We start from the raw sequence: 15,852 nt of genomic DNA, 5'->3' as shown, positions 1-15,852 counted from the left end.
TGGAAACCTACCCTGTGCCCCATGCCACCGCCCGGAATACCATCCTGGGCCTGGAAAAACAAGTCCTGTGGCGACATGGCACTCCCGAAAGAATCGAGTCGGACAACGGGACTCACTTTCGCAACAGCCTCATAGACACCTGGGCCAAAGAACACGGCATTGAGTGGGTGTATCATATCCCCTACCATGCACCAGCCTCGGGAAAGATCGAACGTTACAATGGGCTGCTAAAAACCACTTTGAGGGCAATGGGGGGTGGGACTTTCAAAAATTGGGATGCCCATTTAGCAAAGGCCACCTGGTTGGTTAACACCAGAGGGTCCACCAACCGGGCTGGTCCTGCCCAGTCAAAACCTCAGCGCCCAGTAGAAGGGGATAAAGTCCCTGTAGTGCACATGCGGAACATGTTAGGGAAGACAGTTTGGGTTAGTCCTGCCTCGGGCAAAGGCAAGCCCGTCCGGGGGATTGCCTTTGCTCAAGGACCTGGGTGTACCTGGTGGGTAATGCAGAAGGATGGGGAAGTCCGATGTGTACCTCATGGGGATTTAATTTTGGGCGAGAATAGTCCATAAATAAATTGTATAAAGTTAGTTGTTAAATAACCCTGTCACTGTCTGTTATCACTGTTATAATTGTTATATTTTGTACCAGTAGTAGCATAGTAAGAATCGTCCAGATTAAAGAAGGATGGACTTTTTCGATGAAAACCTAGCAGAGCACAGCGATGATGGAACTGGACCTGGTTTTCAACAACTGGCATCCAGCAACTTCATCAAGATCAACATCTCCTGCAGACTGTGGGCACGGGCTGCACCAGATATATCAGCCGTGAGCTCCGGATGCGGCAAGTGACCGCCCATCACCACACATCACCTCTCCCGCCATGGAAGACCATTACGACAGATGGAGCCTGAAGTCATGGATTAAATGAACTCAACGGACACTTTAGAGTGATGATCCATAGATTAAAGGAATGATATCTGGAGACAGGAGAAGTGGTGGTGATCAACTGGACAATGGGGGACCTGGGCATGACGTAGATGGTATGGAATAAGGGGTGGATAATGTCCTGGGTTTGGCCAGGACAGGGTTAATTTTCACCAGACTCCAGGAAGGGGCACAGCCGGGGGGTGGGGGCTGACCCCACCTGGCCAAACAGAGCCCGGTATTCCATACCATGTGACGTCACGCTGGGTTCCGGTGGGGGGGGAGCGGCGCGGCGGGAACGCACTCGCGGCTTGGGGCGGGCGCAGCGCCGGTCCGGTTTCGGGAGAGCGGCTGTGTACGGTTCGTGGTTGTGTTTTCTCCTTATTTGTATCGTTGTTGTTCCTGTTTTCCCTCTGTTTGCTGTTCTGTTAAACTGCCCTTATCCCGACCCACCAGTTTCTGCCTCTTTCTTTCCATTCTCCTCCGCACGCCGGCGGGGGGAGGGGCGGCCGCGTGGCGCTTTTGTTGCCGGCGGCAGCCGAAACCAAAACAAGGTCATCCAAATCTTCAGTTCCCAAGCACACAAAAAAAAAGTGGACCAGACAGTTTAAGCTGCCTGGTGCTACCCAAGACACAAAACAACATCAAATACGACTCTTTCTCCCTTCCCCCTCGCGAGTTTGAAACGAACTATCTGTGCAATCTTGCTCAAACCAACTGCTAAAGTAGCCCTTCTGGGGAGAGAAGAAAACACCCCTCAGGGTGCCCCTCTCACAGGTTCAAGCATGATTGCGTGCACTCCAAGATCCACAAGAAGCTGGTGAGCATGTTTATGCTATGCTAGGAATGGCTCTACACCTTTTATACCCTCTCACTCTCAATAAGACCATTATTTCTGTTAAAAGCGGAGCCCTCTCAGTCACACCCGGAAATAGCTTCTCCTGCGCTGTCAAAGATGGCTTTACGAATATATTTAGTAGATAATGTGCTGTTAAAAAGATGCAAAGACAAGCACAGATAAAAGCTGATGTAGCTGGCAATTTTTTATTCAGCTGCCCAGATTTTATAAATGCAAATCTTAAAAATGTAGAGAAGCAGCACAAGAAGAATTCAAATTTCTATAGTCTGAAAGTTACCTAACTATGACGAGAAGCAATCTATTCAAATAGATGGTTCACACAAAACAAGACCAAGTGTAAAGTTGCTGAAAAGCCATTAAACTTATCTTCAAAAGACACCCTGCCTACAACTAGCGTGAGGTACTCTGCAATATTTTGTTTAAAGTCCGCATTTTACATTCTAGCCTACGCACTAGAAACCGATACACAAGTGTGATTTTGTCTAAACTAGAAGTCATCCGACTATCTTGCTTTTGTGCACTGCAGTTCTCCAACAGAAGCTTAAACGGGCTCAAACCACACCTTTCGAAAAAGTCTTTCTTCTCCGCATAGTCAGGAAGATCACTCCGGTGCTCAGCAGCACCCTCTAGCCCACAGACTTGAAGCAGGAAGGGAGCAGAGCCCAGTCTCCTCAATCGAGCCAAACCAGCCATTCATAAAAAGGGGGTCGCCTAGGGCTGAACGACAACGATGTAGTGCTAGAAACCGATCAAATCTGAAGACTATTCTGCATTTTTCTGGCCTTAAAATATACATATACTGTTTTAGTTAAAACGATAATATTTGGCAATTATTGTTCCACAGAGGTCCCTTCCATCCCACTCTTAATTACATTTGCTTTAATTGAGTATTTCTATCTATCAGGAGGGGGACACGGATGTTAACATGCCCAAGTTAATCAATTTGGAAGGTTACAGCTGTCTCATGAGGAATGCCCTCCATAAATTACCACCGAGCATTAGGGAGACTAGAGACTCTTCTGTTCAATTTAGAAATCCTTGGCTGTTTTGTTTGTGTCGGCGCTGTTTTGCAGTAGGTGTTTGCATTAAAGACCGAAGGAAAAGCTCAGGCAACACTGCCTTTCCCTTCCCATTTATAAACCAAGGAACGGCCGCTGATGCCCTCTCTGTTTCACCCGGACTCTTGCAGACCCGCAGCGTTCTCCCCGGCGCAGAACCACCCCCCCCGGTTTTCCCGCGGACACGGGCTCGGATCCAGCCTCCGCGGACACCACGGCTACGACCGACCCGATCCGCCGCATGTCCCCCCTGGGCAGAGCAGGGGCTCGGGCTGCGTGAGGCGGCCCCCGGCCCCCCCGGCCGCGCGTGAACCCGCTAGCGCCCCCGCCACGCGAGGTGGCCGCGGACCCCCTGCCCGGCTCCGTCACGCCCAGGCCCGGCGCGCCCCACGGCTGCAGAGGCCCGGCGCATGAATGGCGCCCCTTCCCATTCATAGCGGCGCGCGCCGTCCATTCACCGCCCGCGCGGCTGGCCACGAGCGGTTACCGACGCTCGGGGAGGAGAACCCCGCCGCCGGCCGGCTCCGGGACCGGGACCAGGCAGCCCGCAGCCCCCCGGGAGCGAGCGCCTCCCGCACCCGGGAGTAACGGGGCTCCGGGAGGGGGAACCCAGCCACACTCCCCTGCGGGGGCTGCGAGCCCGCCGCGGCGCCGGCCCCGGGCGCGTCGCCAGCGGAGCGGAGCGGGCGCGTGATGTCACCGGTTAGGTAACGGGCGCGGGAGCCGCCGCAGCCACGGCATTCCCCCCCTCCTCCGCCCGGGGAGGGCGAGGCGCGGCGGCGCGGACCCTCCGCGGGTCCCCGGGAGCGGGGCGGGATTCCCCCGCCGCCCACCGGAGCGAGGCTCCCAGCGCGGGGCGCGGCGGCACCGGCTCCGACCGACGGCGCCCAGCCCTGCCCTGACCGCCGGGAGGGGCCGGCAGGGGGCGCCGCGGCGCCGCGGGAAGGGGGCGCGCGCACAGGGACTCGGCGCCGCGCCGCCATTTCCCCGCGCCCACGCGTGACGCCCCGCCCCAGGCCGGGGGGAGGGGCGCCTGCTGTCCTCACGCGTCCCTCCCGGCACGCCCACGTCACGGGCACGCCGCGTGGCCAAGCCTCCGACGCTAACACCGCTCGCTGCCGGGGCGCGGGAGCCCCGCTCCGGCCCGCCCCGGCCGGGACAGCAGCCACCAACTGCCCGCACGCCCGGAAAGCGGCGCCCAGGCAGGCTGCACCCCGCCGGCTCCTGGCTGACTTCACCAGCCTCCCGCCACACCTCTCCCCCCCTGTTTGCTGCTCTCCCCGCTCTCTGACATCCCATCCCTGCAGCCCCCTTACCCCACTTCTCCAGGACCTTTTGACTTAGAAAGCTTTACAGCTTCCACCAGAGGGACACACGACCGAAAAGCTTTCCAGCAGCGCCTCCCCCGCTCCTCTCCGAGTGGGACTGTGGGCCTGCTGCTGGACTTCTCTTTCTGGTCCAAGAGAAAACCCTCCTCTAGAAATGGGACACTAGGAAGGGCAAAGGAGGTCGCTCTCACCACCTCAGCATAGACCGAGCCAGCTGCCCTCACTCCACCAGCCAGGACCCCCCTGCCAGAACTGCTTTATTATCCCCAGGTCCCGCTAGCGAGAGACCCCCTCAGAACAGCACAAAGTTCCTCCACTGCCAGCAGGAACTGTTCCAGCAACTCTGCTTTCTGCTGCTCTCCTTCAGGTCCCCAACGCCTTTCCCACAGCACGGTCAGCCAGCCGGTGGCACCTCACCAGAACACTGCTGTGCCAAAAGCAGGAGGGCACGTACCTGGACGTCAGCACTCGGACCACAGGCCAGCCGGGACACAGCAGGTCACTGCTGGAGGCAGGGCAGCCCACCCCGCTGGCAGACCAACGCACTGCTGAACTTAGGGACATCCGTCATGCTGAAAAAGGCAATTGTGGAAGTAGCCTGCACCAAAGCTACCAAGACACCTTAAGGAAAAAAAACCCAAACCAAAACTACACCCACATTACTGCTCCAAGATTTAGGAATAAGGGCAAAACTTCAGACTGCAGAAAACCCACTGCTAGTAAGACTACATGCAGGACAGGACTGAGCATTAAAACTTCTGATCAGCACCCCTTGCTTAGACGTATGCCATACTACCAATTCCCCCAAAAGCAAGCCTTTAAAAATGAAAATATAAATCATCTTCCATGGAAAAGACTATTTTAAAACAATACGCACCTACAAAATATACTCAGATCTACTTCAGAATTTGCACTAAGAAGTAAGTTTGAGAAGAAAAAAGCAAAGCTGCCAGGAGACAAATTCTAGGTTAGTTTGTAAGAGATGTGGGTTCAATGCAAAGCTTACTAACAGTGACTAAAGAAGCCAGTCTATACCGGTACGTCACACTAACATTTCTCTGAACAAATGCATGATTTTCACACATTGGCAAGGCAATGTTTCATATCAGAACTTCTACTACACTTTGATTTTAACCACAACCAGCGACAGCGTACAAGTGAGGAATCCAGCTGGGATGAGATCCTACCACAATTCTGCATAGCTGGCAGACTGAAAATCCACCTCTTTCTTCATAACCCAAGGAAGTTTAGTCAAAATGACTTCAGGATGAACAGATTTCCCACCCACCCTCACACTTTCAAACATTGTAAAACATCAAGATTTCAGTTCCAGAATTAGAGTTTTAAAAATGGCCAAATACAACTGGTCTGTCCCTAAGGAGAAGTCCCCACAGAAAGAACAGAGTACTAAAACTACTGTGTAAGGAGTGGCTTAAAGTTTTCTTGAAATTAATTCCATAACTAGCAAACCAATACAAGAGCATTATCTCAGTCTTTGAAAAGGAAAGGAGCTTGTTAGAACTTGTTAGCAAGGATCTCCAAATTGTACTCCGCAACTCAAACAAACCTCTCAACACACCCATGAGAGGACCGCATACGTGCCACCCACCTTGACCCACACGGAACCCAGCAAGAGGCGACTTCAGAACAGCCCATCAAGATGGGGCCAAGCAACAAAAGTGACACCAGGCTCCTCCTGCAGTTCTATGCTCAGTGTAAGCCAACATAGCTGCAGCATGTCACCCAACCATGATGTCACCCAACCATCCATTCCCGACTGCGTCCCCAGCAGTAACTTCTCAGGCAAATCAACAAGCTGAACCAGCTAACCCTGCAGATGGTCTTTCTCGCAGTCAGCCGCCAGCTGTGGTAGCGAGCAGACCTCACCCGCCCGCACCACCATCACGCGTCAGCTGGAAGCAGCACAAGGGAAGCGGCGAGAGCTCACAGCCAGCGACTAGAGCAGAAGCAATTCTTTTGGCAGCAGCTTGAAGCAACTCAAGCTGACCACTGGGCTTAGCTGTATCCTCAACAAGCAGTTTCATGATACTGCCGAGTTCCCCTTCTGTTGCGCTGGAACTCATTTGACCCACAACAAAGCAGTCTAAGGAGCATAAACAGCCAAAAGTAATCAGTCTTCTGCGGGGCAGACTCCTTAACCAGATCACCACCGAACAAGACAAACACCGGTGCCACCACAGGCAGGAGAAAAGCAGCAGAGCTCTCCATCTACCTCCTTCTCTCCCCACACCAAACAATTACATTAGAAAGACGTGACGTAAAACCACTCTGAGTCTTCTTGTGACTGATGATACTTCATTTATAAACTGACATCACTTGAGAGAGGCCATAAACTGATTCCAGTGCAAACGAACACGAACGAGGCCCTGGAGGCTGGAGTGAACACCCAGATGACAACTAGCATTGGCAAAAAATAGCAAAGGTGAAGAACCAGTCCAGCAAATGGAAGATCTTAGATCAGTATCTAGGAACTAACGCAAAGCTGCAGAGCACCAGAAGTTTTGACATAGATCTGAAGACAGAACTGGGACTACCGGGACAAGCAGACTTGAGGTAAAGAGCTTGTGCTAGGACAGGTAACATGCCTTTAAGCACAACTGTAAGTTGATCAGAACACACAATGCTTTCTGCCATGCCAAACAAACACAGAGTTGGACATGCAACACCTGAGGGCAGGAACAAATGCCAAGAAACTCTAATCCCTTGTTCAACTACTGATAGGGTAGCAGCCTCTTCCAGCAGTGCAGCAATCCTTTACTGCCCTGTCCTTCTCCTGGCTGGTTGCTTCTTCTCCCTCCTTGTCCTGGTTTTGGTTTACAGAGAGCATCTGCCACTTTGGTTATCGCTGCCCTGCTTTAAACAGTGACACTCCTCCTAAGAGATCTGACTCATGAGCTGTGCTGAGTCACCTCTCCTCAGTCACACTCTGGAGATGGAAAGCTCCCGCAGCAGATGGGACTTGGACATCAGGAGTACTGGGCATACAGACCTGTTCAAGAAAAAAATATTTGTGAAAACCGTTAGTGAATAACAAGTTCATAGATCAAACGCCTTTGCTGGCAGGGTAAGAGTCCTGGGGAAGGCAGCAGAGTGGCCAAAGCCCACAGGAAACAGCTCAGCCAGAGGCTTCAGAAAAGATACAAGGGAAGAGTCTGGGAGGAACAGATTGGCTGGACACAGGCGAGGAACGTGAAACTGGGACTTGTAGGAACAAGGATGCAGTGGTGAAGCAGAGTACAGAGAAGAGCAGCACGCAAGCATAAGTAAGCGTTGGTTGGGTAGCAGCAGCCACACTGCAGACGGTTCTGCCTTCCGCTTTCCATACCTACACACACCCATGCACACCTCCACAAGCCTCTGCATCTAAAACTGGGGACTAGAGACTTCAGAAGGACACCAGAGACTCTTTAGTCTCTGCACAACAGTCTTCCCCTCAACAACAAAAACATTTGCCCCACTGAGGTTATCCCACACTTCCCATTCCCCTTCTCCCTTTCTGCTTCAGTAGCAGTCTTCTAACACACATGAAAATCCTCTGGAAAATCTTTGTCATTAACATCCCTAGAGCTGAGCTCCTCACCCCTAGTCTTCCTTGTCCAGTAAGTGTAGACATCCTCAAGAAGTGGAAGTGCAGCTGTCCCTCAGGTACTGGCACGACTGATGCAATACACCTTCCTAGGACACCATGGCTCACAATTACTTCAGAGGAGAAAGTAGCAAGTAGGAAAACCAGAATGAAAAAAAACCCCAAGCAACCAAACCCAAAAGCTGTACAGTCCACTAGGCAGCAAGTACTGGACGCACACAGACCATGCCTCAACCTGAGCCACACAGCTGTCTCCCACCCTCTTTGGGACAAGCAACCGAGTCACGAGAGAAATACAACACAGAACCCTCAGGAGAGAAGCAGCAGGGAGGGTGACATAAAAATGTGAAAAGCAGCACAAGAAACAAAGGGACAGGCACTGCTTTCCCTGAGGCTCAGCTTCTGGACATCTCACCTCCAGTTTTAAGAACTGCTACACAAGAAGTTTCTTTCAAAACCTACCAAACCCCAGGACTTTAGGTGTCACCATCTGTTGCTGAAGGCAGGGGAGTAACTTAAAAGCTCAGTAGGAAACCTTGCATATTCTTTTACAGTGTTTGCTGGAGAAGCTTAGATGGTGGATCAGGATTTCAGCTCTGCTAATGACTCACCCAGTGGGTGAGTGTGTACTGCTCTCGACTTCAACTCCAGGAATCTGGGAAGATGCAGAGACTTGGAAAAAAGATACTACATTAAGGTTAAATAATCAGGAGTCAAAAAACAAGAGTTTTAAGGCAGAATCCTTTTGTTCAATTAAAGGTACTACAGAGGAAGTCAAATAGCCCTAATTCTAACATTTTCAGATATTAATGTACTCAGTCTGAAAAGCGTTTTGCTGTACTCTAGGAACCTAGGTTTCCTAAAGCCTATCAACAGTGAGCAACAGAAGTTATCTGAAGTTACAAGCAGCAACCCTACATCTAATTAGGCAAGTTAGTAAACCATGCAAGCCCAACACAACATGAGATGCTTTACTCACTAGCTATGCTGTACATGAACAGAAACGTGTGATAAACAAGCCTAAAGAATCACATTTGGCACCTCTGTTGGAATAATTAGAAAGGATACTTTCCTACTGTCATCCCTTCTGTGGCAGAGATGGTCATCCCAACCCTATGGATTAGGTATGAAAATACTCATAAGACCAAGAACAACAACATGTTTCATCCACTTACCAAAAAATAATTCCCAGGTGGTAAACTACTGCAGTTTTCCCCAAACCCCACTCTCAGCTCTGCCCTCACACCCTCAGGACCTCCTGCTAGCTCACTTGCTCCTTACACAGGAGTGCATTTACCTGCCTGGCTCCAACAACCAGCACAGCTCCAGCTGGACTTCTTTGCTGGAGACACCTCTGTGCTCCTCACTGCTACACACGGCCTTTCCTTGCTTTCACCCGGGCACTTCACAGGTAACCTTCCCCAAGAAGAGCAAAGTACACTGGCCAAAAAAGTGATATAAAGAATACTCTAGATTAAAATATAAAGATACTCTAGATTACAATCTTGCATAAATTCCCTAGTTTTAAATAGCTGGTTTCCATCACAAGTATTTCTACTTCAAAATATACAGAAGGTTGAGAGATCGAGCTAGCTTAAAATAACCCAGCTATTCAGCCCCCAAGCTAGTAAGTTTTCAAGCATTTCCCTCTCAGGCTGTTTATCAGAGATGGGTATTCCTTTCACCTTAATGCAAACAGCATCTGTCCTCCACTCACCATTAGCTTTTTTGTGGAGGTGGAGAGACCATATTACAGCATTTAACTCTCCTTCACTGCATCTCTGTTCCTGCAGTTAAACACAGCAAAGCCTGTTCATATTCTGATTCAAGTTCCCCAGTGACATTAGCTCTGTGTTGCTGAACACTTTCAGCCAGAATTTCACTCGAAAAATGAAAAGCATCTCTCAAAAAAAAAAAAAACCACCACACAGGAGAATGGAAGTGTTCACACCGAGTCAAACTTTAGAGCTGGAGATCATGAGCCAGGTTGGTCCTGAGCTTGGCGGTGCCCACAAGTAAGCATTCAGTCTCAGCAGGCGCTGACGCAAGCCAGAAGTGAAGCACTGAAGCGCATCAGCAGGGACACAGCACAGAGCACAGCCGGAGACGGGACTCCGGACTTCTGGGCTCTAAGCACCTCCCCTCCCTCTCCTCTTCTGACCCCAAAGTGCAAGAAGGAGCACTTAACGAAACAAGTGTTGAGCAATCCTACTAAGCAGACATTTTGAACAGCCAGTAACATCAGGTTACAGAAGCAGTAAGAAGCAGAAAGACAGCAAAACTGTAGAAAACGGAGTATTGCTCACTCCTTTATATTGTCCAGGAAGCAAAACTGATCTTAGGGTATGTTAGTACCAGTAGCCTACAGGAAAAATACTGGAGAACCTCCTCCCTGACTCACCAAGAGCTGCAAGGTCTCCAAAGGAGTTGCAGCCCACTGAAGTACCACGCAGCGCGAGCTGCCAAGCCTAGAACAACGGAGTCAGAGATCCCACCTCTCCTGGGTTGCTCTGGAAGAGCAGCACCTGCTCAGTCCAACAAAGAGCAGGCTGGAGGGATACACTGACAGAAGTCTTCCAAATTACAAGCTATGAGTAGGATTGAGGACTAAAGGAAGACAGCTAATTTTCTTACCAGAGAAAACTTAGGATGGATACTGGGAAACAGTACATGATAAATGGGAAATGAAAAAGCCATAGACACTGGAGCACAGCACTTCTGGGAAGTTCAGACAGGATGAGGACACTTGCAGCAGATCGTTCCCAGAGCCACACTTCAGTGCAATGACTCTCCAGAAGCACTTTTTGCAAATAGCTATAGAAGAAAACAACACATGCTCCAAGTTCAGGCTGCAAGTTTGACTTGAGCCGTCAGACCAAGAGTTACAAGCAAGCTGGCATATTTTCACACGTTGTTGATGTTACCTTTTGGGTTGACGAGTGCCATGCTTGATTTCATACAAGGGCAGAAGAGTCTGTGTAGTGCCCAGCACTGAGAACCAGACCAGAAAACCCTCGCCACGGATCCCAAGTGCTGAAGATGATAAATCCCCAAATAAGTGATTCTGCTAAAGAACAAGAGATAACCAAAAGCTCTCCCAAAGCTCCGCACACACCAGCCAAGCACTCGGGTGCAGGGAAAACAGGGAGCTGCGCAGAGCCTCTCCTCTCACATCCTGCAGAGAGAGCAGTGCTAAGAGAGGTTGCAACTCTCTGTTTCACCACTAACTACACCCTCGCCACACATTGCACAAGGTTGGGCAGTTTAATCTGCAACAGTGATTCATGACATGGTCTGTCAACTATCACCGCGCATTGCCAAACACCTGCAAAGCAAGACTGCACTCATTTGTGCAACAGGGATTGAAACCTATTTGCAGAGAACAAAAAAGCCTCCAGGTAACAACTATTTCACTTGATGCTAAGGAGCTTGAAAAATGACGTTGCTTGTGAAAGCTGCTCAAAGTTATCCACAAGTTACCACCTAGTCACCACTAAAGTGAATGTCCTCTGTATGGAGTTCTTAAATTGTCATTTATCATCCAACTTACTTCATTAAGGTTGTCCCAAGAACTTCATAAGGATCAGGGTCTGTATTTTCCAGGAACCACAGGAAACATAATCTTACAGATGGAATCTAACTCAAACCATTTACAAGCACAAAAGCCATTTTGTCAATTCTTCCTCTCCATGTCAGCCTCACACCTCATTAATCTAATAACATTATTGTTAAGGTCCGATTTAGAGCTTGTTATCACCCCGACTCCCTTATTAGTCAATGAGAGTTTGGGAATCACCCTGCACATTCTTAGTTTTCAGAAGACCTGACCATAAAGACACAAGTAAGCACCTACTCCACTGCTCGTGTACCCAGTCACACACATTGTTCATGCCTCCCTTAGTGGCTCTGGTATACAAGTTGCTATTTTTAGACGCTGGACTATGCATAGTGAAACGTAGCCCATGTTCAGCAAAAGAAGCCAACACAAGCAGGCAAAGAGCACTCACCCAGTTGCTGACGATGAAAGAACTTCTCGTTAAACATTTACACAGGAAAAGAACAGTTTAAGACTGAGTAAGGGTTTTGTCTAAAATCAAATTACAGAAAGTTAGAAGCAGTTGAGAGCACCATCCTAATTAATGACCTCTTACAGAGTCTTTTTTAAGAAACCTAGAGCGAATTGCCTACATTTAGTTATTTTTGCATGTTAGTGAATAAACTCCAAGAAGCTTAATTAAGGCAAGCTCATCTTCACAAACATTTGTTGGCCCCAGTACAACTGTACAGCTGTATTCACCACATGAGAAAGCATCATCACTATCAGACATTTTGTAATCACTAAATGTGCGATTATTCAACCATGCTTATATCAAAAGCACTGGGGGAAGAAGTGGGTGCTTTTCTAAGCCACTGCGAGGCTTGAAAGCAAACAAGCCTTTTCTTTGCATGTCATATGGCCAATTACACAGTCAAAATCAACTTTGTTTCCAGTTAACACATCAGTTCGAAGCAAATTGGGAAAAAAATAAATATTTCTCATTAAAATATTTGCAATTTTGAGCCAAGAAAAAAGAAAAGTTTAAGCATCTGACATAAGCAAGATGTTAGAAGTTTTCGAGCATCAGATCACTCCATCTTACAGTGCTGGTGTATTTTGAATATACAGAGTTGACTGTTTGCATATACCGAACTGGTCTGATCTCACAGCAGACACTGCTCTGAGAAATAGGTTGCATTAGAGGCCTCTTGAGGTCCCTCCTAGCCTGAATTACCATTGGATTTTGACTTCATTTCACCAACCTACTGAAGGGAAGGGGCAGAAAAATGATTTAAATCTTTTCCAGAAACAGAGGCGGCTTCCTAAAATAGGAGATACGGCAACTCTCCAAGCAGGAGCTATGACAGCAGCAGACGGTTCCCTGCTCCAGACACTCAGCACTCCAGAATACTCCCAACTGTCAATGGCAGAGAAGCGAGGTGGCTGCCTGCCACCACCACCGATGGGACACTCTCATCCAACCTCAGGAAACACCATTACGGATCACAATGAACAGCGCTGCCAACAGATCCCCCTGTCTAGAGGAAGGCAGGGGAATAGCCACATCTTTGCTGTACTCTTGGTGATTTCAGAACAACTCCTTGGCACTCTGCTCCTGTCGAGTATGTGGTTTACTTAGCTAAACTGTTTTCCCAGCAAGGGAGCTGTCATCTTCTGTTACCAATTTATGAGGCATCCACCCAACCTCCATCACTGCGCAGTACCCAAAACCAAGCCAGATGTGAGTTATGGGGAGAGAAAACCAGAAAAGCTGCATATGGACCTTCACACATAAGTGTGGCTGTAGAAAAATTAACTTTTTGTCGAAACAGCTGCTATTTAAAGTAATACAAACCTAATTTTCTCAGAGTACATTACCAGTTCACCTAGCTCCTCCTCCTCACATCCGCCCCTTCTAAATACCAGCAAATTAGACAGAGCATAGAAGCAATTGCACATATGCAACCAAAAACCAGCTACGAAAACCAGGAAAGAATCTGCAGCTGAACTTCAGACGTGCAGAAGAGTTAAAGGGCAGTAAGAAGCCCTTACAAAAGGGCCTGTAAGGGCTTTCTAGTTTTTGTTAAGTTGCCTTCTAGCTGTGCAGTAGAAAGAATGCATTGTCACAGGAATCACAGCGGCTAATCAGCATCAAATCCATTGGTTTTTAGAAGACCAGGAGAGGAGGAGATGCACTTCTTCCCACAGTATGACTAAGTAACTTGCTAATTCTCAAGGTGACCCAAAACATCTGCTGCTGGGCCTTCAGCCTCCTTTCCAGTGGGAGAGAAAACAGAGAGCCTGCCCAGCCTACTGCTGGGGCCACAACACGCTTCAGGGCAAACCACCCCAGTGCTTATTCAGATCAAGAAAACCTCTTGTTTCACCTAGAGACCACAGCAGCTGCCCCAGCAAGGCAGCATCTCGCCTGCATCAGCAGCACGCAGAGGACATACAACAGCTGGCTGACCATGGCCGTGTCTCTTTCTGCAGTGACGGCCCCGGTCCAGGTTAGCAGGCACCACCATTCTATTTCTCCATCCTCCCTGACATCACCGCAGTGCTCCCGCTTCAGAGCGGGGGTAACAAATGCAGGGCATTTTGCTGTACTGCCAACGCTCCTCTTCCTCCACGCCTTGAAGAGCATGATCACGGCAAAGAACAAGAATAATTCTCGTGAGCAGCCGCTGGCCACCTACAACGGGCTGCTGTTCCCTGCACGAAACAGGGACGGTGGACATTCGCATCGCAGTTCTGTGTTCATGTGATGTTTGAGGATGCAACTGAGGAAAGACCTGCTGTCTGCAGTTTGTGGTTCCCGCTTGTAAGCTGGTGTTTGGCTCAAGCACTGCAAACTTTCACATTTGAAACAATGCAGAACACGCTACAGTAACCACAACGTAGCAATATATTCAAAACCAACCCCAGCAAGTCAAAGAGGTGCTGAGTCTCCTGTGCCCACCACACCTAACAGACACACCATTTCTCTCACTGGAAGGCAGACGTGGGCCTCAGCCGCCTGCAGACAACGCCGTAACTTGCCCAAAGCCCCGCTGCCATCTTTCAGGCCTGTACACGCAGGGCCCACAGCGTGCTCTGGGATAAGGTTTTATTGCTGCCTTACTGGCGCCTCACGCAAGCAGACGCTCAGTTACCCAGCCGCGTCTTCTCCACGCGAGTTCTGCGCTGCCACTCGCGGAAGTGACCGGGAGCCGGCGCCGCCAACTCCCCCGCCCGGCAGCCGCCCGCTCCCCGCGGGGGCGGGCCGGCAGCACCGCTCGCCGCCTCTGGCACCCCCAGCTCGCCCCAGCGCCGCAGCTCTCGGGGCTCGCAGTCACCGTCGCCTCACCCCTCCCAGCCCGCCGCGGGGCCCTCCCTCCCCGCCGCCCCTGGACGCCGCGGCTGTGACCGCTCTCCCGGCCCGCTCCGGCTCCCGGCCGCTACCGGCGGGCCGCCGCGGCGCCGCCCGGCCGAGAGGGACGCCGCGGCCTTTCCCCAGCGCGGCTCCGGGGACCGGCGGCCGAGGGAAGCCCGCCGCACGTCGTGTGCGTCCCCGTCTCCCCCGACCCGCGGGGCCCGAGCCGCCGCCAGCCGCGGCCCGCGGGAGTCGCCCCGGGCCCGCCGCCCCGCCTCGCGCTGCCCGCTTCCCCCTGCCCGCTTCCCCCGGGCAGGCGGGCGGGGGGAGGGGAGGGCCCGCTCCTCCGGGGGCAACGGGGGACGGGGCTGGCGTGACGTCAGCGGCGAGGCGCGAGGCCGGTGCGCGCGGAGCCACCCGCCAGCGCCGGCACCGGGCTTGGGGGAGGGGAGGGGGCGGGGACCGAGCCGCGCTAGGAGCCGGGGCCGGGGTCGCTCCCCACGGGCTCCCCCGGGCGGGCACCGCACTGCGCGGCGCCGGTCCCGGGCGGCCCGGCCCGAGCCGAAGTTCCAATCGGCCGCGCAGCTCCCGGCGAACAGCGCTGCCCCCCGACAGCACCCGCCGGGCCCTCCGCCGCTGCCCCGGCCCGGCCCGCCCCGGGGGCGGCCTGCCCCCCTCCGCTCCCCGCCGGACCGAGGCCCGCCCTGCCCCGGCGCTGACGGCCGGCCGGGACGCGCACTCACCTGCCCAGGCACCCAGCGCCGGCCCCACGGCGCCGCTGCCCAGCGCCCAGAGGCGGAGGCCGGCCAGCAGGCGGTAGCAGGTCCGCGCCGCCGCGTAGAGGGCGCCCAGCGCGCCCACCCAGTAGAGGAGGCCAGCGGCCGGGAGCGCGGCGGCAGCCACCATGCTGCGGAGGCGGCCGCGGCCGGACTGAGCCCTCCCGGCCACCGCCGACCCGCAGCCGTCACGGCGCCCGCCCCCGCTCCGCCGCGATTGGCTGAGGGGCCGCTCAGCCACCGGGTAACCCGGCAACGCGGCCGGCCCCGCCCGCCCTCGGGCCGCGCGGCCCCTCCACGCTCCCGCCGCGCCGGAAAGGAGGGGGGCAGGGAGTGAGCGGCCACACGCCCCCGTACTACTTGCGGCCTGCGCCCCACGTGGTCGGCACCGCCCTCCTAGCGCC

General features: G+C 52.3%; 1 protein-coding gene across 1 annotated transcript in view; it reads right to left on the bottom strand.

Moving 5' to 3' along the window:
- Positions 1-15,616, bottom strand: part of HSD17B12 (hydroxysteroid 17-beta dehydrogenase 12) — a 97,318-nt gene extending 81,702 nt beyond the window's left edge. The window contains exon 1 of the mRNA XM_075427451.1: positions 15,416-15,616. Within this exon, the coding sequence (XP_075283566.1) occupies positions 15,416-15,578 (163 nt within the window). The 5' untranslated portion in view covers positions 15,579-15,616. The remainder of the gene's footprint in view (positions 1-15,415) is intronic.
- Between the last annotated feature and the right edge of the window lie 236 nt (positions 15,617-15,852).

Source organism: Opisthocomus hoazin, chromosome 7 (assembly GCF_030867145.1).
Source record: "Opisthocomus hoazin isolate bOpiHoa1 chromosome 7, bOpiHoa1.hap1, whole genome shotgun sequence".
Taxonomy (NCBI): domain Eukaryota; kingdom Metazoa; phylum Chordata; class Aves; order Opisthocomiformes; family Opisthocomidae; genus Opisthocomus; species Opisthocomus hoazin.
Note: the sequence above shows the minus strand (reverse complement) of the source record. Positions and strands in the feature narration are given on the sequence as shown.